The sequence below is a fragment of the Centrocercus urophasianus genome, unplaced genomic scaffold (genome assembly GCF_019232065.1).
Source record: "Centrocercus urophasianus isolate 14NV4802_14NV808 unplaced genomic scaffold, USGS_Curo_1.0 seq_14, whole genome shotgun sequence".
In the NCBI taxonomy this organism is placed as follows: Eukaryota; Metazoa; Chordata; class Aves; order Galliformes; family Phasianidae; genus Centrocercus; species Centrocercus urophasianus.
In genome coordinates this window covers 47,258,675-47,281,634 of record NW_024884586.1, presented here as the reverse complement: position 1 = coordinate 47,281,634, position 22,960 = coordinate 47,258,675, and the positions used below count along the sequence as shown (strand labels likewise).

Sequence of the window (22,960 nt, the reverse complement as noted above, 5' to 3'; positions counted from 1 at the left end):
TCTCTAACATGGTGGGAAGTATGCACAGTATCATTAAGGTTGGAAAAGACCACTAAGATCCCACGTCCAACCTCAGCCCACTCCCACCATTCTCACATCCCTCAGTGCCACATCTCCACAGTTCTTGGACACCTCCAGGGACGGTGACCCCACCACTCCCTGGGCAGCTGTGCCACTGCACTGCCATTCTTTCAGACAAGAATTTTTTCCTGTTATCCAGCCCAAACTTCCTCTGGTGCAACTTAAGGCCATTATGTCTTGTCCTCTTATGGAGAAATTTCCTCTCTCCATCCTTGTGCTCCTACTGTACTGCCTGGGTGCAGGGTCACCTCGACCACTGTTTCATGACCACCACCTGGACAGTCCACTTCTGTCTCTGTCTGACTTACGTCTGATGTAACATGGAATAAAGCCAGATCTGTGGTTTTGTGGGTGTCCACCAAAAACCCGTGATGTCTTTAGTAGCACAACAGTCTGACTTGTTGGTAAAACAGATGTGTCAGACTATTGAAGTTAGAGAGGCTCAGCTGTATCTCTGGTGTGCACTGTCACACCTCTGGTGGTCTCCTTGTTGCAGGAAGTTGGATGGTTTTTATTTGTAGGCAGAGCAGTTTTGGCTTCAGAAGGTGAAACAAGATCAGACTGACATTTCTGACTTTATCTGTGAACTTTGCTGGGTGTCCACGCTTACGCTGCACACTGAGGTGATATGAGCTGAAGTGAAAATATGACCTGAAGCGTTAGCTCCCATCATCTTAACACTGCTGCAGTCACTTTCCTGCCCTGGGCGCTGGAGGGACTTTGGCTACCTGCATTTCCATGAGCCTGAGAAAAAAACTCTCCATCTGCAGTGTCTTATGAGAGAGACTGTACCTGTTAGGCAAAACAGTCAAGTTCAGAACAAGGGTAGCCAGGGGACGTTGTGTTGCATGTATTTACTGTGGCAAACCGTAAGTAATATTCTTCTTTGGCTTTAAAATCTAAAAAGTTGCAGAACAAAAAGAGTTGAAATGAAACCAACTCACAAATAGCATGAATGACCAAGTGATGGTTAGTGCTGAGAAAGGCTTAAAAAAAAAAAAGAAGGAAAAAAAGAAGCTATCAGCACTCAGAGGAGAGCTAACTAGCTGAGGCTGAACCCAGCAGTGCTTTCAGTTTTAACTCTCTTTGAACCTGTATTGCTTTCCAGGCAGTGTTGGGTGAATTCATAAAGCCCTTGCTTTGCCACTCTGATTTTCCTGCAGACCTTTAGGTGAACTTTCAGAGGTCTCTGGCTTTCCCCAAGTGCAGTCTGAAGCCAGCAGATGTTGCAAATAGTGTTTCTGGAAAACAGGCCAGAGCTGTCTCAAGCTGATCAATCCAAATTGGAAGCAGCAATTCCAGCAGCTTGTTCTGAACTTTAAAAGTGGCAATCTTTGTAAAGCTGCTCTCTTCTGAGACACCACAATATTAGCAGCTAGCTGGGGGTGCAGATGTCCTATAAATTTCTGTCTAATAAGTGATGTCTGTAGATTGATCTATTCTCACTCCTTATTCCTGGATTTATTCCTCAAGTTCAGCCAGCCCTTTGGTTTTTGGTCCTTCAGGAGGGGAGCAGTTATTTGTGTACTTTTCTGTGCTGCTTAATAAGATGTCCTGAAGAAATAATTGTTTTTGACTGCATGTTACAAAACCTCTCAGCCTGCGAGCTTGAGATTTCAGCCCAACAGTAAGAAAAGACAGGCAAAAAGTGGAGGATGAGGTGAGATTATTTGGGAGCATGTGGGAACCCATGGCTACCATCTGCTGGCCCTGGGTTGTGACAGTCGCACAGCTCTTCTGGAATGAGCTCAGCGTTAATTCTGTGCTGCATGCACATGTGTGCACAAGGCAGCCTTTACCCCCAGGGACTCCAGAGAGTTTATTTATGCTAATGCAAGAGCCATTTTGCTATTCTCTAGGTGATGTTTCTGTGCCTGGCTGCCTGCATGAGGGAAGCCAGCATTGTGCCTGTTACCACCAGCGCAAAATAGCAGTGTGGTCATGAGCAGTAACTGCCCCATTCCCCAGCTGTGATGGTGACGCAAGAGTCAAAAATGAGGGAAGTGACCTGGTCTTCTCAGAAGTGCATTCACCAGCTCATCAAACTGAGAGGAAATGCAGCTTCCCCAGCTTCACAGTCTGAACTGTCACTGCACCCCTTCCTGGCTAAAAAAAGAAAACAAAACCTAATGAGAGAAAGAGACCTTCCTTTTCTCTGCCCTTTGGATGTGGTGGGCACACCTTGATCCCAATGGCCCTGGGCTGTATGGTGCTGCCTGCTGCATGCCTCCTTGCTGTGGTCTGATTTCTCCTTGGTGTAAGCAGTTGCTGAGGCTGGTATGTACTTGGGGAGCTGCTGAAGCACAGAGAGAAAATGGCTGATGGAGCCATGCTGCAGAGCCCGCTGCCTCCACCACTGTGTCTGTATGGGGTCTTGGGCTGTGGTGGTGGGTGCTGGTGGCAGTCATCACTGCGACCGTGTTTAGGAAGCGTAAGTGATGCATCCAGATAATTCCAGCTGAGCAGGCATGACATGGAGCTATTGCTTTTCTTCTGCTTAATGTAGTCACTCTGATATGAAATCAAAAGACCAAAGCTTTGCCAGGCATAAATCAGCATCCTTGCTCCATTGCAGCTGAGTGCTCCTTGGATGTCGCCTGGAAATCTGGGGCTGAGCTCAGCTGCTTCAGCTGGAAGTTGGATATTAGGAAAACCTTCTCCAAAAGAGCAGTGATGCATTGGCTCAGCTGCCCTGGGAGTGGTGAAGTCATCATCCGTGGAGGTGTTCAAGAACTGAGGAGATGTGGCACTGAGGGACGTGGCTTAGCGGGAAGCATTGGTGGTAGGTCCACAGTTGGACCAAATGATGTTAGAGGCCTTTTCCAACCTTCATGGTGCTATGATTCAGCTCTTCTGCACATCCCTCATGCTATTCACATTCTGATGACACCTGCGATCCGGTGTTATTGGTTGTGTTACACCTACAGAAATAAATACTGGGAAACAGACCTGCTTATTATTCCTCCTCCAGGTCCCATGCTGTGGAGTGCACTGACCCAGATAATGGTCACTCGCCCTGCTGGCAGGGCTGGACGTGTGGCCTCCCAAAGGCCAGTCCTGAGAGTGTCCTGCTTGTTCCTGGCAAGACCTGGGGCAGATTGCTTTGTGTGGGGGCTGTTGGCCACAAAGGGAGAAAGGGAACATTGGGAACACTGAGGGAGCCTGCCAGCTCTTGTAATTATCATGTAATAATTTGCTTACAAGCTCTCTGAGCCCTTCTGCTCATTTTTGGAAGCAGTTAACTTTTGCAGTGGAGCGGTGACACAGCTGTCTCTGTATGAAGATAATTTTGAAAGCCTGCTTTCCGCTCTGCAGAGCTTATACTGCCAAAACAGTGAAAAACAACTGTTTTCTTGGGGAAACCCTTTGGCTTCAGTGAACTCAGATCAAGTCCAAAGCTGATTTTCTAAGGAGTTGTGTGCATGAGTTACTTTGAAAAGGATGAAATGCAAGCTTAGCAGAATTCCACTGCCAGACGTACTTGGGTTTTTTGGGGTTTTTTTTTTTTTGTTTGTTTGTTTTTTTTTTTGGAGGACTGCACCATTACTCTAAACCACATTGGACCAGCACTCCATCTCTAGACACTGCTCTGGATGACAGCTGTCAGCAAAAGAGCAGGCTTGCGTGAAATTCCTCCTGGGTTGTGTCCTTGTCCTGCAGGGAAGCAGCGTGGGCAGGAGCAGTGCTGGGGGATTTGTGCTGCTGAGGGATGAACAGAACTGCTCCAGACCCACTTTGCTGGCTCTGGCACAGAGCTCTGTCGTCTTCTTTGATGTCTGCACAGAGGAATGCATCTCTTCCCCTTCTCTTCCCTCCACACCCTTTAAATTGGGGCAGTGGTGCTGCCCTCTTGCGTTTATTTAACGTGGAAGGAGATAATGCTCTCACCTAGCTGAATTCAGAGGTCTTTGGCATGACACTAATCTTGTGTGCTTATCATAGAGTCATAGAATGGGTTGAAAAGGACCACAGTGATCGTCTAGTTTCAACCCCCCTGCTGTGTGCAGGGTTTGCCAACCACCAGACCAGCCTGGCCTTGAATGGCTCTTAACTGGAAGTGGGTAGAAATCAGCCATTGCACTGGCCCTTTTTGGGTCAGAGAAAAGATTTTAAGAAAGTTGCAATAAAATCTTAATACAGTCTGGATTGTATTAAAATTCCTATGGTGATAGCAATCTGAAATAAGAGGAAAGTTATGAGGGTTCAAAACAGCTTCCTGGTAGATCTAGGGGGGACAAATGGCTAAACCAGTGTTTGGGTTGGAGTTTGTTTGAGGGCACCTGAAAGCTGGCTTGGTCTTAAGGCACTCACTCTGTTCTTTAGATGGCCCCAGCATGGCAAACTCAAATTTAAACAAACAACTCTAGAAACCCAACTGGCTGTCTCTCAGTGAAGTTGGCAGGGCTGATCTCTGGCTGTAGGCCAGCTTTATGAACTTACCTGATTCCATGGACTGTATTAATGCTCCTTCCAAGTGTGTATTTTGTTTACTGTAACAATTGCTCTGTGGCTTTATTCAACCTCTATCCCAGTGCAGAAAGGCTGTAGTGTGATTTCCTCATGCGGCTGTCGCTCCTGCGAAAGCTTTAGCGTCACCGTTTCCTGTTGACTCAAATGCTCATTCTTACTTTGCCAATATCAAGAAGAGATAGCAAATCAGGGAAAACTTGTGAGCAATGCAAAACAGAAAGCAGTCATGAGGATTTCAGTGCTGAGTCCTGGCAAAAACACTCCAGCTTTCTTTTACCCCTGATTTGCACTGAGAAGACCCCAAGGGAGGAGCTGACAGCTCTAACTGGCAGTTTGGGGTTGGACCTGAGAGAGGAGCTGCAGCCTCCTGCTGTGAAGCAGAGCTCACCTGAGCCTTCTCTCACCTGTGTGCAGAGCAGCACCTGTGCTCAGGAAATACAGGGAGAGCTGGCTCAGATTTGCAAGCATCTGAATTGCCTGCTATTTTAGGGTTTCCCTTTCCTGACCCCCCCCTTTTTAAGCTATTTGTATACTCTTACTTTGCATGCTGCAAATTGTCTTTATTTCTTCCATAAAATATCACTGTTTCTTTTACTTCTCAACAATTCCTGGAAGAGGAGTTGGTCTTTGTAGCTTGGCAAGCTGATCTTCATGTAGGAGTGAAAATGGCAGCCTTTGCTTGGTCCTTAGATCCATGATCCCCACAAGTGCTGGCATTTGTTGCCAGGTATGCAGGAAGCCAGTGCACACGTGCTGTGTTATGAAGAAGCTGTAATACTCATCCAGCTCTTCAGCAGCTATGTAGGATTTCTGTGTTAGAAAACTAGACTTTAGCTGTACATTACAAAAATAAATAAATAAAAATTTGGGTAGTCAAAATTTGTGTTAGGCCTAAACAGGAGAACTTCATTAATTAAATAGTGGATTATTTATGCTTGGCCTATGAAACGAGACCATGGCTGGAGGAGAATCGTAGAATGGCTTAGGTTGGAAGGGACCTTAAAGATCATGGGCTCGTTATCCCCACCCTCCAGCTCAGGCTGCCTGGGGCTCATCCATGGCCTTGGGCATCTCTGGGGATGGGGCACCCACAGCTCTGGGAAGCGGTGCCAGTGCCTCGCCACCCTCTGAGTAAAGAATTTGCTTCTAACATCTAACCTAAATCTCCTCTTTTAGTTTCAAGCCATTTCCCCTTGTCCTGTCACTAGCCTTAGCACACTTGTGAGCACCATGCAACTTGCGCAGTGATACTCATGTCTGCTGCATGTTCCCATGTAAATAATAATGTAAATGTTGTGATAGAATGTTTCAGTGCATACTGGAATGTCTAAGAAGAAAGGAGGAGCTTTCTTTAAGCATTGCAGAGCATAGAAGTGCATCCAGAAGTCTGAGATGGGCCATGGAAGTCTTCCGGAACTGAAGAAGTAGAGAGAAAGGGTTAACTTTGTCTCCTGAAGTTTACTTTTAACAGAGAGTAGAAAATACGTATTCCTCACTGTGTGCATGTTTATACAAGCATACATATTACTTACATAAATACACACCACTTGTCAGATTGCTGGTAAATTAAATTACTTCCTGCAGAGGATCTGGCAAGAGGGATTTTTTTTATTTTTATTTTTTTGAAGTGTGGGATTGTAAAGGTGTCTGGGCAAGCTGGGCTAGATAAACACACAGCATGTGGGGAGATCAGGAGGAGGGAAGGAGGTGTAGAAGCTGGCCCGACTGGCATGGCAGAGGTGATACCTGGGCTGCAAAGCAGATAGGCATGGCAGAGCCACATCCAGTCCAATCAACTGCAGTGAAGTTGTGTGTAAAGGTGTGGCTTTACAGATCTGATGTGAGCTGAAGATCCAGTGTTGGTACTTGGTTTGCAGTGTTGCTGCTCTAGCTAGACTGCTGCTATAGCCAGCCAGCCCTAACCTATGCAGCCAGAGTGAAACACTGAAGTGCTCTTGTCTGTATGGACTGGAAAGAGCAGTCAGCATGTGGCCATGGTACTGCATGCACTGTTAGATTGCTGGGTGTGCACCTATCTTAGCCTTGCTGCTTCTCGAAGGACCACAGAAGGAGCTGTTGAACCAAACCCAGGATGGTGATTAGAAGCAAGCTGTCTTCTTCCACTACGAGACATTTGCTCATGGATGGAGAGAATTGAAGGGATTCCTGGTTGCTTTTCTGTGTACATCTCAGGATGTTAATGCCTTTGCATTAGTAGTCATTGCAAGCTGGCTGGCTGCCAGAAAGTGGAGAATAACAATGCTCATCCTCTTAAATTTAGAGAGGGTTTAAAGCCAGCTTGTAGATGATTAACATCAGACCTGGGAAGGGGCTTGTGGGGAGAGAAGGGCATACAGTACACTGCAGGGCTGGCTGGCCTCACGTGAAATTTGTGCCTGCTCTGCAGCCTGCTTGTTCCTCTTGCCTGGGGTAAAACTGAAACAATTAGTGCTAAATGTCCTGAAACATGTAAGAGAGAAATTCTAAAACAATTCTAGGGTTTAGTTTTGTGGCAAATCGTTGTGTATCCATTCTCTCAATTACGTGAGCACCCTTTGGCACACGCTGAGCCTGCACCCAGACTGTTGAACTTGCAGTTTAAGCAAGTGTCTCCCTATCTGCAGACTTATGCAAAATCCAGAACAAAGCTAAAATAGAAACTTCAAAGACCAGCAGCTGTGGTTAATGGGCTGAACTTTATTGAGCTGCTCGCTTTGCTGCCCAGTAGAGACTTTGGTTTATGCTTTGTCCTTATCAGTTCCTTCATGACACAGTGATCTTTAGTTTAATCAGACCTGTCAGGAAGGCTAAAATACGGAGGCCTAAAAGGCAGCTGCCATGCAGTGGATGGCTGTAAATCCCTATCAATAAGATAATGTGTGTTCCCTAGAAATAGTGTCAGGATACCTTAAGGACAGTGTTGTTGTTGATGTTCAGAGCTCTCGTGCTGCTGAGGCAAAGCTGCTGTCTGGCTTTGCATGCTGTACTATGAAACATTTATCCCCAGAAAGTTGTAATGAGTAAGGAGGGAATGACTTTCAGCAGTTTCCTGGCTGCTCGGCTCAGAAAGTGCTGCTGAAGGGACATCTCACTGCTGGAACCAGTTCAACAAACCCTCTGTATCAGCACTGCTGATATGCCTGATCCACGTGTGAACAGGAATTTGTTTCTGGGGGCAAAACTTTGGGCGGTGGGGGGGAGTGCATGGCAAGGAGGTATTAACAGATCTTCCTGACATTGGCTTAATTCTTCCCCCCCAAATCGGTCTCCACGGGTCTCAATCTGTTTATGTTCAGGTGATGATAGAATTTTCTAAGCCTGATGGAGGAGATGATTAATGCTGTTCATGTCTGTTGTGTTTGCGTGTGTGAAGGATCGCCTGTTCTTTGTGATGGAGTTCGTAAATGGCGGGGACTTGATGTTCCATATTCAGAAGTCGCGTCGCTTCGATGAAGATCGGGCCCGGTTCTATGCTGCAGAAATTATTTCAGCCCTTATGTTTCTCCATGAAAGAGGCATCATTTATCGGTGAGCTCTTCATTCATTCATTCATTCTCTTTGTCTGAACCCCGTGGCTGAGATGATAGCTTGAGTTTTCTGCTTGAGTGAATAACTGTCTCTTGCTGCCCACCAGGAACAAGTTGTCAGCTGGGATAACAGCACCTCTGCTTTCCCACTGGAAAATACCCGAGGTGCATCCAGTTTCCAGGAGGGAGTGAAATTCCTGCTTGCTGTATTGTCTTCAGGGAGAACTTTCCTGTAACGTGTGTGCAAATGCAAAGAAAACAGGTTTTCCTTCCGAGGCATGAGGTGTTTGTGTTGGTGTAAATTCACATGACTCTGCAGATTTGGCTGCCCGTCTGCTCAGAGCTGGCCCTGCTCTGCACATCTGTGTTTGTGCTTTTGGTTGTGGGTCATTGCTGCTGGATGAGCAGAGACCCAAGGCCCGGGGGCCTGTTCTGCTGCTGTGGAGCACATTCCAAACTGATGGCAAAGGTGGAAGTGTTCGGTGAAACCCTTTAGGTTTTCTGAGAGGTAAAGACAAGGAGCTGTTGCCTTTGCTACTGTATGCCTTGTTTAAAGGCAAATTGGTGCTGGTTACAGCCAAGCCTTTTTATTTCCCTTTATTATCTGCGAGCCTGTGCTTAAATCCTATGAAATTGGCATGCCTGTCCGGTGCTGTTCAGCTCAGTTACTAAATGTCTTTTCATTCCAGCCTTGGTCCTACAGGGGGAGATTCTTCTGCCTGCCTATGTCTGTGTCTCACATTTTTCCTTCTGCATTAGAGTCAGAGCAGCATTGCCTCCCTGCGTCAGCCTCTGTTTCCAGGTCTCTAGGCTGTTCTCAGGAAGCCGTTTCCCATACGTACATGCATCTCTTGTTCTGTCCTCCCCCAGGACCCTAGAGGGCAGTTTGATTAATCTTTTTTTCCTTTCTCTATTGCCAAAGTGCTCTACTATCAGCTCAAGCATCAAGACATGGGGCAGGCAGCATGGATCAGACAGCCAGTCTGCTCTGTGGCCTCCCTGACCCGGATACAGTCAGCATCCCCTGAGAGAGCTGTTCTGGGGTGGCACAGGATGCTGTAGCAAGGAGATAGCAGTAGTGAGACAGTCTAGTTTAAGAGAGGTGTTTCTGACATGCTTTATATAACCCCTAGCATCCTCTTGCATCCTTCATAGCATTGGAAAGGAGGAACAGTCAGTTATTGCATTTGGATTCTGTTACCTGGGTTCCATCAGCAAAACATGCATGTTTGGGTATGGTCTGTTACGGCCTCGCTCAATCCTACTTGTGGCATGCCAGAACAGTGAGGGATTGGTTAAAGCTGCACAGCTGTGACCCACATATGGGACCAATTCCAATGCAAGTCAGTGTCTGTCAGTACCCTTTCAAGACTGTGGGTTGGGCCAAGTGCTGTTTGATTTGGGGTTTTGCATAGTTTAGTTCAGGTGATGCTGTTTTGTGTTTAACAGTGTGTTCTGCCATGTCAGATAAACCCAAGTTTTGATGCATTAAAATCTGAGTAGCTGAGAGCTGAACTGGCCCAAGGGGTTGTGCAGAAGGTGCTTTGCTACAGTGAGATTATAGGATAAATCAAGTAAGGCAACTTCTCTTCCTCCTCCTGGCTTGAGTTCCATAAAAAACAGATGGTCAGATGAAGGCAGAGAATATTAAATTATTTTGAAGTATGAAATCATGTGATGCATATGGCACAGTAAAATAGAGAAGGAATATCATCTTAATATTCTCCAGGGCTTGGGAGTATGAAAATTACCACTGATATATACCATACATACTGAGCTTCTAAAACATGGTGATTGTCTGTGTGGAATAGCAAATCTGCTTATTCTACAGCTGGATTTCAGTCTAATTCTTCCCTTGTGAATAATGCCAGCTGCTGAAGAGAGATGCTGCCAGATAATTAGGCAAATGACATTATCCCTAAAATAGTGACATCCAATAGTTCCTGTCAATCATTCAGCAGCAAAATTGTGTCTGCATGTAATAGAATGCCACGGTGCTTCCAGCTTGTCCTGTACCCCAGCCCACTGCCTGTCACAGGGCAGAAGTAATCGATCCCTCTGGGTTTTGGCACTCTTCACGTGCTCCTGTAAGTCATGATAGAAATGGGAGGAGTAATTGAAAAGCTGCTTGAACAACTGCACAGGTTTTGATCTTGTGAAACTGGTTGAGCCATGGAGTCAGGTAGCTTCAGCTGCATGGGGTGGATGTTGCGGGGGGGTGGACTTTTTAATTAGCCAGGGAGTCTCCTTTCTGGAAGGTATAAAGGAAGAGAGCTGCTGGTCATAGTTGTGATTGCTGATGTTGGGTCACAAACCTGGCCTTTGGAGAGGTGTGTGAAATTGACTCCAGAAGGGAGTCTGCAGATCAGAAGGAAATACTTGGAAGAGAATCATTGCGTTTCTCTGAGAGGGTTTGATGATTTATTTTTATTTTTATTTTTTTAAATCTGAGTGCTTTCTCAGGAAGCTGAGAGGAGTGGAGAAAGAGACCAGAAAAACCTGACCAGAAGGTGTTTTACCAGAAGCCGTTCAATGAGCCTCTCCATTTTGGATTCCCAGGGTCAGTGGAGTAAGAGTCACTGGCTCAGAATACACTGTGTCATATGTTTTCCTTCTGGGCTAGCCATCAATATAACAATACAGTATTTCCCCACTCTCTTCAAGATTAAGCAATTCAGAAGACAGCCTGCATTTACTAACACTGTGACTGTACAGGGCCATCAAGCTTTTGCAACACGTCCTGCCAAAAGCTGGGTTTTCTCTGCATTTTGAAATGCCAGAGAGTTTTGGGAGTGAGCCCTGAAAGTTCATTGATAAGCAGCCGAAATCTGTCACTTTGGCTCTGTGTTTGCTGAGTTCTTTTCTGGCCACGTGTACATGATTTGAAATAGCTGGAGTGCAGTATTTCTGCTTTGCTGCTGTGAGCCCATGAGAACGGAGTTCCTCAGGCAGACAGTATTGGTTAGATGTGACCTTTTAAGATCAAAGTCAGCCTGAATGCTGGAAAGATGCTCTCATAGGATGACTTTCATGTTGTAACTGAAATTTTCAGTGGTTGTTTCTCACTTTGTTTAAAGTTTGCTTTTTGTTACTAAGCTCTGGCCAAAATAGATGTGCTATAAATGTGTGTGCATATTTTTGTGTGATTTTTCTGTAAGTGAGCTTTTAGTTTCACAGATACTCTTTTTTCCTTCTCATTTGCAGCATGGCAAAGGAGAGGTGGCTTCCTGGCCTTACCAAGGAAACATGCCTGGCTTGCCCTAAGCAGAGGTTTAGCTATCATCTCAGCTGTGCCTATTTGTAGTTGCTTCCTGGAAACACAATGCTGACAAGTATAGCGGGGTCTTATATCCTATCATGCAAGGAATAAAGCTGGAACAAATGCAGCCATGAAAATGAGCTTTTCAACATATCAAATCATACCATATTGCACACTCCTAGGCACAGAGGGGTGGGACAAGGACATGCTTAGGATCAGCTCATGCTCAGTGTTGCCAGGAAAAGGTTAGGCAGTAATGAAAGTTATCGTAGATAAAATCTTTGCTCACAGGGCACACTTCTTGCACTGCTTCTTTATTTAATGGCACTTCTAAAGAAGAACAGCATGCCAGGCCCTACTGCAGGTTGGTGGGTTTGTTTGTGATTTTTATGTGAAGATTGTGTGCAGTTCCCAGGCTGTGGGAAGCATGCTGTGACTTCTGTGCATGACGGGAGCATAACAAAACAGCATTCAGTCCGAGCAGTGTGAGACTGCACAGTGGCTTATACAGTGCAGATGAGCTTGTCCACTTACAGTCTTCTAAAAACAAAGGGATAGTAAGTAATTATAAGGGTTTATTTTAAATGCAGCGCTTTTCCTTCCAAGTGGTGTTAATGTGAGAATGTCTGGTGGGCCCTTCTGCCCTCAAACCGTTCATACGGTGGCACACAGCTTTGCTTGTGGCTATGTTCACTTGCCTACGAGGTGACCCTCCATGAAGGCATCATGCGTGCATGTTGAAGGGAAATGAAGTGGTTTTTAAACTGGGTTGTCTTGAGGGGGAAAGGGTTAGGGGCACCCTGCAGACATTTTAGATTTCAGAAAGGTGACAGCCTTTTTGCATCAACGTGAAGCCATGAGACCAACCCGCTGGCACGGTCTTGATTTTGTTTTTACTTTTCTGTCTCAACAGCTGTATCTCACTGTCAGGATGAAGGGGTGGTAAAACAGCTGCTTTTCAGAATGTCTCTGCTACCTGTGGAGGTGACACAGGATGCAGTACGTGGTGATGTACCTGAACTAGACTCGGGCTAGTAGTTTTCTGGAACCAGAAGCAGTGTCTGCTTATCTGGGCTGGTTTTGCCAGAGCAGGGTATGGGACTGTGTGGCCCAGCTCATCTCAGCACAGCACAGCAGCAGGTGTGTCACAGGTGTGTAGACAAGCCAGGTGATGAAAAGCCAGGTGATGAAAAGCCAGAAAAGCTCAGGGCTGGAAAGCTTGGAAAAGGCCTGCTTGTTGCACAGATAAAAACCCTTGTTATATTCTGAGGGCTTGTGCTGGTTAGCCCACTCCAATGCCATTGTGACTGCCTGATTTTTATTGTGGCTGGCCCATGAAGAGGTACATGGATCTGCTTGTGCTATGTCACACGTCTGAGCATGGGATGGTATGCACCAAATCTGCTCTGCTGTGCCACCAGCACTGAGATAAGGGCAGCAGTGTTACGTAGATCCTGTGACTTGACTGTGCTTAATAGCATGCGTGGTCCTTTTTGAAGGCAAAAGATAATTATGCAATTATCCAAATGAGCACGTGGTCTCGCCTCGGGGCTGAGCACTAGTTCTTGGGGAAAATATGATAGGCTCGTTAATGGCAAGCATTTACTTTTTTGTCTGTTATCTGAAAGTGTCACCTTCATGTGTCTGGTGCTCCTTAGGACAGGGAAAGCTTTTCCTCTGAGATCTGGAAGGGTTGCTGGGTGCTGGCCAACTCTCTGAAATCATCACCTTCCTTCGTGTAGGAGGCCGGTCAGGTCTGCAGCTCTATGTCTCATGACTGGTGGCTTTTATAGGCAGTGTGGTTTTTTGCAACAGGTTAATTCCCAGCCAATTCAAACAGTAAGCTTGTGACATTTGGAGAGAGGTTTACATAAGCCTTTTAAGGAGAACAGTATTGCTGGAATGACTTCTATTAACTGAAACAACACTAAAGTTTCTTTCAATGAAATCAGTTAAAAATTACATGCTGAAAACAGGAGCTGAATGCCTTTCCTAGTTACACAGTCACTGTTAACAGAGCAGCTCTTATTAGTTTGCTGTTTGCTTTTTCTATGGGTCAAGACATTGTAGACATAGGATCTCTCATGTTCTCCCTCTGTTTCTTTATTTTGCAACTAATTATTTTGTTTATTCTCATCTCATGTTGCTCCTTTTCACATCTGGAGTCGGATCTGGTTTCCCCTGAAGTTGAAGTGTTCTTCCCAGGGATGTGAATAGGCAGGTGGGCTGTGTCTGCTGCTGATAGCACTGCCCTGCAAGGCAAACTGCCTGGTGGGAGGCTGGCTGGGGATTGCTTACTGCTGACTTGCTTAGGTGCTATGCATGACTTTGTTTTCTTAGCAAATACAGGTGAATCTTTTGTTTCATGAGCTATTAATAAGCTGGACAGCTGTTCTGAAAGCTCTCGTGTGAGCCTGCTACATGTGATGCACCTGTAGGTAGGCTTTGCTGTGCTCAGTGCTTCCTCACTCTGGTGTGGCGTAAGTTCAGCTGAGGGATGGGGGATTCCTGCTTCTTTGACACCCCAACTGAGGGAGCTCCTGGGTTTGGTGCTTTCCTGAACTGGGGCTGAGAAGGCTGCAGCAGATACGTGTAAGAAGGACCAAAAAAAAAAAGAAAAAACAAAAAAAAACCCAGGATCTGTTTTGTTAGGAGAGCGGAAAGAATATGGTGAAAACTGATTTTACGGTGAACAAGTGAAGCAAATCAGCTGGAAGCTACAAATTGGCACAGAATGGCATACCAGCAGCCTGGTCCCTGCAGCAGCTACTTAGTGCAGCAGGGAGAACTTCATGCTGGAATACCTGGAAGTGCTTTATTCAGAAAATATGAAGGAATGTCTGTCAGGGTGGGGAGCGTGGTAATGTCTGCAGCTATCCTGTGTGACAGTCAGCAGCTTGTGTACAGTGATTTGTGCTTATGGGTGGTGTCTCTTCTACATAATTTTTCACCAAAATGTGGTTGTGGCACACTTGCGAGCTGGGCTCCTGCCTGTGCTGTTGGAAGCGCTGTTTGTCTGCACTTGATCAGATGGAAAGTGCAGAGATAAAGCACAGCCTCTCACAGCTCCGTGTCGCTTTGAATCAGTCAGTGTGAAGACAGCACAGTCCTGATTTACAGTTGTGCTTACCGAGAGCAGTCCTGCTTTGAGATCCGCAGATCAGATCTCTGTGCCCCATTGATTCCACTGTGTGTAGTCTGTGAACTTTAATGCAACTTTCCACATGACTAAGGGCTAATGAATAGCCTACAGAAGTTGTTGGCTCTGCTGGTGTCTACTTGTCCTTTATGCTTATTTAAAGGGATTGATTTGAAACCTGCAAACTCTGCACACAATGAGCTTGTATAAATCATTAAATACAGAGCTCGAAGGGGCCTCAAGAGTTTGTCTGGCTCATCCAGCTGCCTCAGGGCTGGATAACCTTCACCTAAATGTATGTCCCTGGTACTTTTACTCTTGTTCTTCTTTGGTGTAGCTTTGCTTTTGCGTGTAATGGCTTGTGTGCTGCACAGTGAGACATGGACTCTCATTGCCAGTGCTTGAAATGAGAGCTTTGTGCTGCTAGGTAGTCCTGGTACCAGTTCAGTGGAAATAAGCACTATTGCTCGTGTGTGGCAGGGACAAGCAGTTAAATGTTAATTGTTTTCTGGTGTTTTTAGGGACTACTGTGTTTTTATGAAGACGTTTCACAATTAGAAAGCATACAATTTATGAATTTGCTACATATAATGATTACAGCCAAGTTCTCAAAAGAAGAAGCCCGGAATTAGAGTCAAGTTTTTAGGTCCCAGGGCACCTGGAAATATGTACATTAGAGTTTCTGAAAATAAGAAATGGTCTTATCTACAAATACCAATTTTCTTGCCCTCTCATTTCTATTTAGAGGAGTGAAGGGCATGAAAAGTAGAATGAGTGAAAACAAAAGTGATTTTAAGAAATGATGTTAACATTTACTTTTAAAACTACACCTAAAGCTTATTGCAGCCTCTTTATCAAGAAGTGCTCATCTGATTGTTAACTTTTCCTTGATATCAGCAGCACTCCGATTAGTGATTTCCCAGCATCCCAGCATTAATCCAGTCGTTTGGTTGGTCTTTGGACCCACCTGCATTCTGGAAATGCACTGAATTGAAGGAGCTTTCAGCATTAATGTCAGAGAATATGACCCATGAGTTAGCATTAGGGAGGCTGGTGTTTATAGCTGAGGAAAAGGTCCCTGTCAACTTTAATGAATGTTTTCTACAATGTTTTTAAAACAAAGATTATGCCAACAAAATGCTGTTGCATCTGCTCCCTCTGGCTTGCTGAAATGGAAGATTTCGGGCAGTACGACACATTGCGGTGAGTGAAGCTGCTAGAGATGTAAGAGTGACAATGAGAAGTCAGCTCTGCTGACATAGTTGGCCTGCAGCAACTGCCCTGGCTTTCCGGGAAGAATTTGACTTGTTCTGGAATGGTATCAAAATCATAGAATCTTAGAATGGCCTGGGTTGAAAAGGACCACAGTGATCATCTAGTTTCAACCCCCCTGCTATGTGCAGGGTCACCAACCACCAGAGCAGGCTGCCCAGAGCCACATCCAGCCTGGCCTTGAATGCCTCCAGGGATGAGGAGCTGCTGAGATTTCCTTGGCCAGTGATCCCAATGGCTAGGTACTCGTTTATGCATGTAGATGCACTGTTTTTATGCAAACAGAGGGATTTTGTGAAGTCATCCAGCAGCTTTTGATGGTAGTGGAGCAACCAAAGCACCAAAGATTCAAGTTCAAAATAACTAGCTGCCCGTGATGTTTATGTAAATAAACTAGAAATAATAATAGTATTATTTGTTAATGCTACAGTAATTACTGTCTGTTTTACAGTAAAACTTTCCAGGGAAGAAAATCCTACGATTTTTACTTCTGTTCCAGCAAATAATGCAAGTTTTCAAATGTGAAGTGATTCTGCAAGCTGGAAATTCCAGGTGTTAAGCAGCTCTGATTCCTTCACTGTGTTTGTCCAGCACCTTGCAGCTGTTGGCTGTAGCCTAAGCTTTACTAACCACCTTAGGAGGAAGCAGTGGGCACTGTCACTGCTGGTTGTCAGACCGAGTTGGCAGCCTGGCTTTGCCATGGGGTAAGGAGCACACCTTGTGTCCGTGTTGCCCCAGGCAGGCCAGCAGGCACAGCTCTGCTCCTACCCTCTACGTGCCAGCCAAGCAGGCTATTGCGATTGTAGCTAGCTGGCTGCTGGCACAGCACAGGATACAAATTGCAAAGCCTGTTCCTGTGAAGAAAGGGGAGAGCATTACTCATCATTTGGCCTCTGAGTCATAACACTTTTGGTGTTAATGGCATGGAGATCCTCCCATTTATCAGGCTGTGCCTAAAGGCACAATTTAGTCTCAAAATTGTATTACCTGATTATTATTCCTCTAGAGGTAGTGGAGATATTCCAGCTGAATAATAATGGGAACAGCAGCAGGTCTTTAAGTCTCAACTGTATACAAGGTGTGGTATGTTCAAAACTGCAGAGGTGCACCACGCTCTGAACTGATTTCTTCTGCATCAGTGGGTGTTTCAGAAACATGATTTGTTATTAACAGGCCGAGCAGCATTCACAAATCTCTCAAACGCAGAGAGAGTAAAGAAGTGTTTGAAATGTTCCTGCATCAGGAAGATTACTTCCAGTTGGAGAGGCTGTTTGCTAGCTAATTCTCCAGTCCAGGCATACTGGAGCAAAGCTCATCCATAGAATCATTGGAGAAGACCTCTAAGATCATCCAGTCCAACCATCAACCCGTCACCATCATGGCGCACTAAGCCATGTCCCTCAGTGCCACAATTGGAATGTGAATGTTCACATCTGAACCACCATGTGGCAAGGGAAGGTGAGGCAGTGCAAAGTGCTCAGGCTCTGTGCCACGTTGGGCTGAGCAGCAGTGTTGTGGTGCCTTGCTGAAGTGGGTCACAGCTTCATTTATTGTGGAAGGAGGCTGGAGGAGGGGATGAGTGGGAGGTTGGGCACAGCTGTGTTAGCTGCACAAGCCAGCCCAGGGAACTGTCAGATCTGCGTGGCAGAAGGGGCAGTAGGAAGCTGTCCCTTCCAACTTTATCATCATTCAAATTAAGCTGCAAGTGCTGGCACCGTGCAGCTGCAGCACATTGCAGCATGCAGGCTGTGTGGGACACGTGTTAGAGGCTGAGCTGGTGCATGGCATTTAGCAAGAAGGCTTTGGGTTTTCTCCTCCCTTCTCTGGATCTGGTTACATTCCTTTTGACATTTACCTGAGCATGAAAAAGTAACAAGTGCCAAGCAAGGTCCTGTATCCTCGTTCGCTTGTGCCTGAAACTTAATTACTGTGCTTTGTATTTCAGTTTGCCAGCATCTCAGGGATTCTTGTATGCTTATCTGTGTTTTGGAGATTTTGATCTCGTCAATGTAATTTAGCTATTGTCATTGTCAGTGTGTTTCTCTTAAACTTTCTTCTTGCTTTATACCTGTTCTTAGCTGAAGCTTGCTGTTTCAGTATTTCTTGTTTCACTGTTTGGTGAAACACTTGGTGCTCAAGCAGTGACACTATGGCCAGAATCTCTGCATTCAGCCTCTGCTCTGCAAAAGGAGCAAAGATCTTGGCAGCAGGCTTCTCCTTCTTGTCTCTCTGCCCGGCCCTGACACTGATGAGGAAGGCAAGGAGCTGCCATGGCTCTGCCAGCTGGCCACGCTCCCAAGGAGACAGCCCACCCACTGCGAGGTCAGAGCTCTGCTGCAGCAACCCGGGCACAGAGCAGGAGCAGGTCCTGCTGGCTCTGCTCCATGGGGACTCATCAGGGCCAGGACTGAAGCTGCAGGAGGGCTACAGCTTTCTGTCTCTTTTGTGCTGCTTGGGACATGGCAAAACAGGGAATCCAGCTCTGGCTGTTCCCACTGTCGGTGATGAGGATTGTCCACAAACATTGGAGAAGAGGAAACAGCCTCTGTACCCATATTCATTGGAGGCAAAGTGGAACAGGGGCTGAGTGCCATGATCTGTTGGAAGGAACTAATTGATTGTGCAAATGGAGCCAGCAGTGGACAGCTTTATATAGTGTGGCCCAGCACTCCTTCCCTCTACATGATGCCCTGCTGCCTGTGGAGGGCCCAAAGCCTTCGTGCCTTGAGCTACAGAGTTAATGGAAGAGTTGTGATGGCTGACTGACGGCAGCCAGTTGGGGTTTTGGTGATTAGTGTAACTCCTAACTGAACTCATCTGCTGTCTGAACTTGGTATCCCTAAAAACTGCCCAAATAAGCCTTTGTAGCACCATATCTGCCAAACAGATGCTTTAATCTGTGAAGGAGCTGCTTCAAACTTGTTTTCTTGTCTGCTCTCAAGAAGGCAGTGCTAGCCTGTGCTTCGTGATGGAAAGCAGTCAGAGTGAAGTGAGGCTGGCTTTTGAGCCTCTGAGGCCATGAAAGATCTGCAGTTTGAGTAGGCACATCTGATTAATGAGTGGAAAGTCTCTGTTGTGTTTCTTTACCTAGTGAAACCTCTCAGCTCGCCTATGGCTCACATTGGTGATTAACTAGACAAAAAAAATTAAAAATATGATAAAAAATAATAGAGAGCTGTCTTGGAACCTGCCCTGCTTTCTGCACTGGGCAGCCTGTGCCAGGGACTCATTGCTCTTTCTGAGAAGAATTTTTCCTAATATCCAACCTGAATCAGGTATCTCCGTGTTCTGTCGTGTCTAGGACAGGTTAATTGGAGTTATTATTTAACTGGCAGAGAGAGCTTTCCCTACTTTCCCTTCACTTTCTTATAACCAAAACTCATGCTGAGTTTCTCCACCTCTTCCCTGGTGATGTTTCTAATGTGACCTGGGATGGCTCGATCTGTTCTGTGCCTGGTGGCATTCCTCCAGTTAGAAGATGGTTGTCTCCCAGCAGACTTGGTTTATAGATGTGAGCTCTGAATTCCTGTAGGCTCCTGATCCCCAATTCCCTGAAGTCTGTACTGAATGAATGAGGATTTATGTAGCCGCTGGTATAGGACAGGCATTTCTCACTTCTGGGCTTTTTTTGGCCGCTCACAGTCTTGGCCAAGTGAATGGCTGCATCCCAGGTGCTGTTATGTAAGGAAGAGCTTCAACGTTAATTGTGTGCCTTGGCTTTACGATTTATTCTATCAATCTGGACACCAGATGTAGTCTCAGAAATTTCACTGTTGCTTCTGTAAACGAAGAAAACCCGAATAACCAAACTTTATTCGCAGGCTTTGGGTTCTAGTGCCTTACTCTGCAACATGCACTCTTTGGGGAAACTTTCCTTTCCTTTTCCTCATGCAGCACTTTTTCTGGAGAGGTTGCTGAGTGCAACTAACACCCAAAAGTATTGGAGCTGCTGGAGTCAGACACATGAGAAAGGAAAGTGTGATGTTTCCCTTTGCTGTCCTCATTCTGACGTCCGGCATGGGCAGACAGACGGCTGCAATGCACTGTTGCCAGCATGGCTGTAGAGGCCAGCAGGAGATCTCTGTGCAGCCCATGTTCTCACCCTAATGGCTTTCCTCCCCCATACAAATACAACTGAAGTCATTAATGTTTGTTAAGCCAGGATGGAAACAAACCCAAACAACAACAGTCTACAAAATAATCTGGTCACTCCAGACTGCTTCCCCCCCCTCTAGTGAGGCAATTAGTCTCCTATTATCCCCTTTTTAGCCAGGCAGCAAACAATAAGCTGGACAACAGCAATTCCCTGGACAGGGCGGTCGCCTGATCTGCCTCAGTTATGGGAAAGGTGAGCCGCGTTTCCTTGCATCTGACTGTCTGTTAGGATGAATCTCTAGAGAAATTGCTCACCTCTCTGTCTGCCTCTCGGAAAGCCTTGCATTTGTGTACCCTGCTCGTGAGTCACAGTCTGGCTGCTCTGCGAGCCCTCTGTGCCGGTTGCTTTTCCTCTCGGCCCACTGCAGGGTTAACACTTAAGCACTTTGCACGCGTATGCAGCCCAACCCACTCCGACTGATGATGTGGATTGCGGCTGCCGGAAAATTGTGAAGTAATCGGTGGTTTATACCAATGACAAGCCCATATAGCATTCGTGTGGTGGAGGGGGGAGATTTTTCCAGCCTTGCTCATCTCAATGGTACTTGATCCTAGGAATGGCTCACCCTGTGTGATGGGACAGTGCTGCAGAGCAGGGACTGCGCAGTACAAGTAAATGCATTGAAATTCAACACCGTGAGCCTCAACGCAGCTTGTCCAGGGTGATCTGGGCAGTGTCTGTGTTCCTGTAATTGCTTGCAACACAGGTAATGTGGAATGGTGTCCTCTGCGTGGCGAGGGCTGTGGCTGTGCCCATGTGCAGGGCTGGGGTTGGGTGTAGCTATGGAAAGGCACTGGCTGCCCCTCTGTTGCTGCACCATTACCTGCCCAGCACCCCAAAGTCAACGATGGGATGGGAAAGTAGTAGGAAAAGTAGTATTAGCAGGAAAGTAGTGCCATGCTCCTGGATAAGATGCCACAGCAAGAATGCTTATCCTTAGCTTATAAAAGCAACTCTGCTGGTAGCTTAGCAGCTAAACATGAGCGCATTCCTTTAAAGATTCAGGAAAAAACAAAGCCCAGATCCACATGCTATTTCATTTCTGCACATGAAGTAAAAGCCACAGGCTTGCTCATCAGATGCCAGAAAAAGCTCCAGCTGCCCAGGGCAATTGAGGACAAAGGAGCTCTGCTGGTAAAACCAGCAGCCACCGCGCGTCTGAGTAACGCTTCATTGGTGTCAGAGCTCCGGCGTCTCTGGAATGAAAGCAGCGTGGGCACCAGAGTTGTGGGGCTGTGGGGCACCTCCCCTTGAGACAGAAAGCAGTGCTCTCTGAATAAATTTGCTGTACGGCCACATCTATGGGTGCGCAGCAGGAAGTGTTTCTGCCCGATCCCTGAAGCTGGGATTAGCTCTGGGGCAGCTCCTGCTGCATCCAAACATCATATTGCGTGTCAGCTGCTCCCGTGTCTGGGCAGAGCTGCTATGGCAGCATGCTTTGGTTGCTGTGGGGGAATGAAAGCTGTTGAGAAGGGTTTTCTTTTTGTTGGGCGTTTTCTGTTTTAAGCCATTGCAGCCCTGATGCTGGCGCCAGGAGGGACCACAAGCCAAGATCAGAGGGCAGAGCACCAGATCCTGAGGGCCAAGATCTCTGTAGCAGGGCTGGCTGTGGAGGTGGGCATGGGTGGGGAAATGCAAATAGTACAGAAGAAGGGGAAGGAAGCTGGGTTTGCATTTCTTATCATAATGGTGCTTCCCAAATCACCACAGGGACGATGTGGGGTGAAAAGTGAAAGTAGCCATGTGTTTGAAAGTTGGTTCCCAATGCAAATGGATGTAATCTTGATGTGAAAGTGGTCTCCGTATCAAGGTGTGGATAGTTTCCTTTTGTGGTCCAGCCCAAAGGATGCTGCTGCATCCCCATACCTCTCTGCTCTCACAGCTCCACTGTGAAGTCAGTTTGCATGCAAAATCTTAAGGAGATTTGCAAACCATCTGTAAAGTAAAACACTGTAAGGTCTGCTGGAGAACAGAAGTAGGGGTCAGATAAACCAAATGTGTATATAGTGTTCCTAAAGTGCAGGGAGGATACAGGTCTTCTGTTATTCCTGGTCTGCATAGCCTATCTAGAAGAGTTTCAGAAATTCATAAGTTTTAATATATCTTTTGTGGATGATGCTCTTTGGCATGTGAAAGTTAAAATAATTTGCTTTTTGTTCCTTTTTCTTAGGTCAGTAGTGAGTCCTACTTCCCCTGAGCTTCTGTGGTCTTCCATTAGTCCTCAAGCAATTATTTATTGATGGGGAAAGTATCTGAAAACAATAGACCGATCTAAGAGTAGCTGTACTTCCTTGTGTAGGTGGGTCTGGAGTACTTGATGGCAGAACCCACTGGAATTGTCAATAACATTAAGAACTGCTTTCCTGCCACAAAATAGAAGTATACAGTTGTAGGTGAAATGTGCTAAACTTTGATGGGGACGTGAGCTATAAAACAAAGCACTTTAGATGTCACCTGGGTTTTTGTACCTTTAGCAAGGGCAGACAAAAGGTTCTTTGAAAAACATCTTGCCCTTCAAGTTGGCTAACTTTTGTACTGTAGTAGAAAATGCATATTGTTGTGCAATTCTGTCCTGTTCAGATGCAGTATGTTCAATTTTGAGTTTTGATCTGGTGTGACATCATCACAACTGTAAGCAAAGATTTGTTTTCCCTGTTGTTTCTTGTCTTCTTAGATTAGAAGTAAGGTCAGTGCAGATCTTTCCTGCAGAAAGAGATTTATAATTAAAAAAAAAGAACTTAGCTTATGTAAAGAGGAATCTGAGAGTTTCAGATCTTCCCTAGTTAAAATAGTAAAAGCTGTGATTCCTGAAATCCGGTATTGGCCTGAAGAGGGTGAGTTAAGACAGTCACCAGATACCTTCCAGGTGTCCTGGTCCTGAAGAGAAGAGTGAGCACATGGAGTCACAGTGTGAACTGACTCTGAGTCAGCTTTCAGCTGACTGAAAGACACATGGGCAACATCTCCAAATTTCCATCATATTTAGAGCTTGCTGCACTCTGAATTTAGTCATTGTTCCCGTTCCTATCCTAAAAGTGGCCTTTTGTGCCTCTTGC

The 22,960-nt window shown here is 46.0% G+C and overlaps 1 protein-coding gene across 1 annotated transcript in view; it reads left to right on the top strand.

The window, feature by feature from the left end:
• PRKCH (protein kinase C eta) overlaps positions 1–22,960 on the top strand; it is a 106,838-nt gene that overhangs the window by 54,896 nt on the left and 28,982 nt on the right. Inside the window, exon 10 of the mRNA XM_042814505.1 lies at positions 7,925–8,079. Coding sequence (XP_042670439.1) covers positions 7,925–8,079 — 155 coding nt within the window. The remainder of the gene's footprint in view (positions 1–7,924; positions 8,080–22,960) is intronic.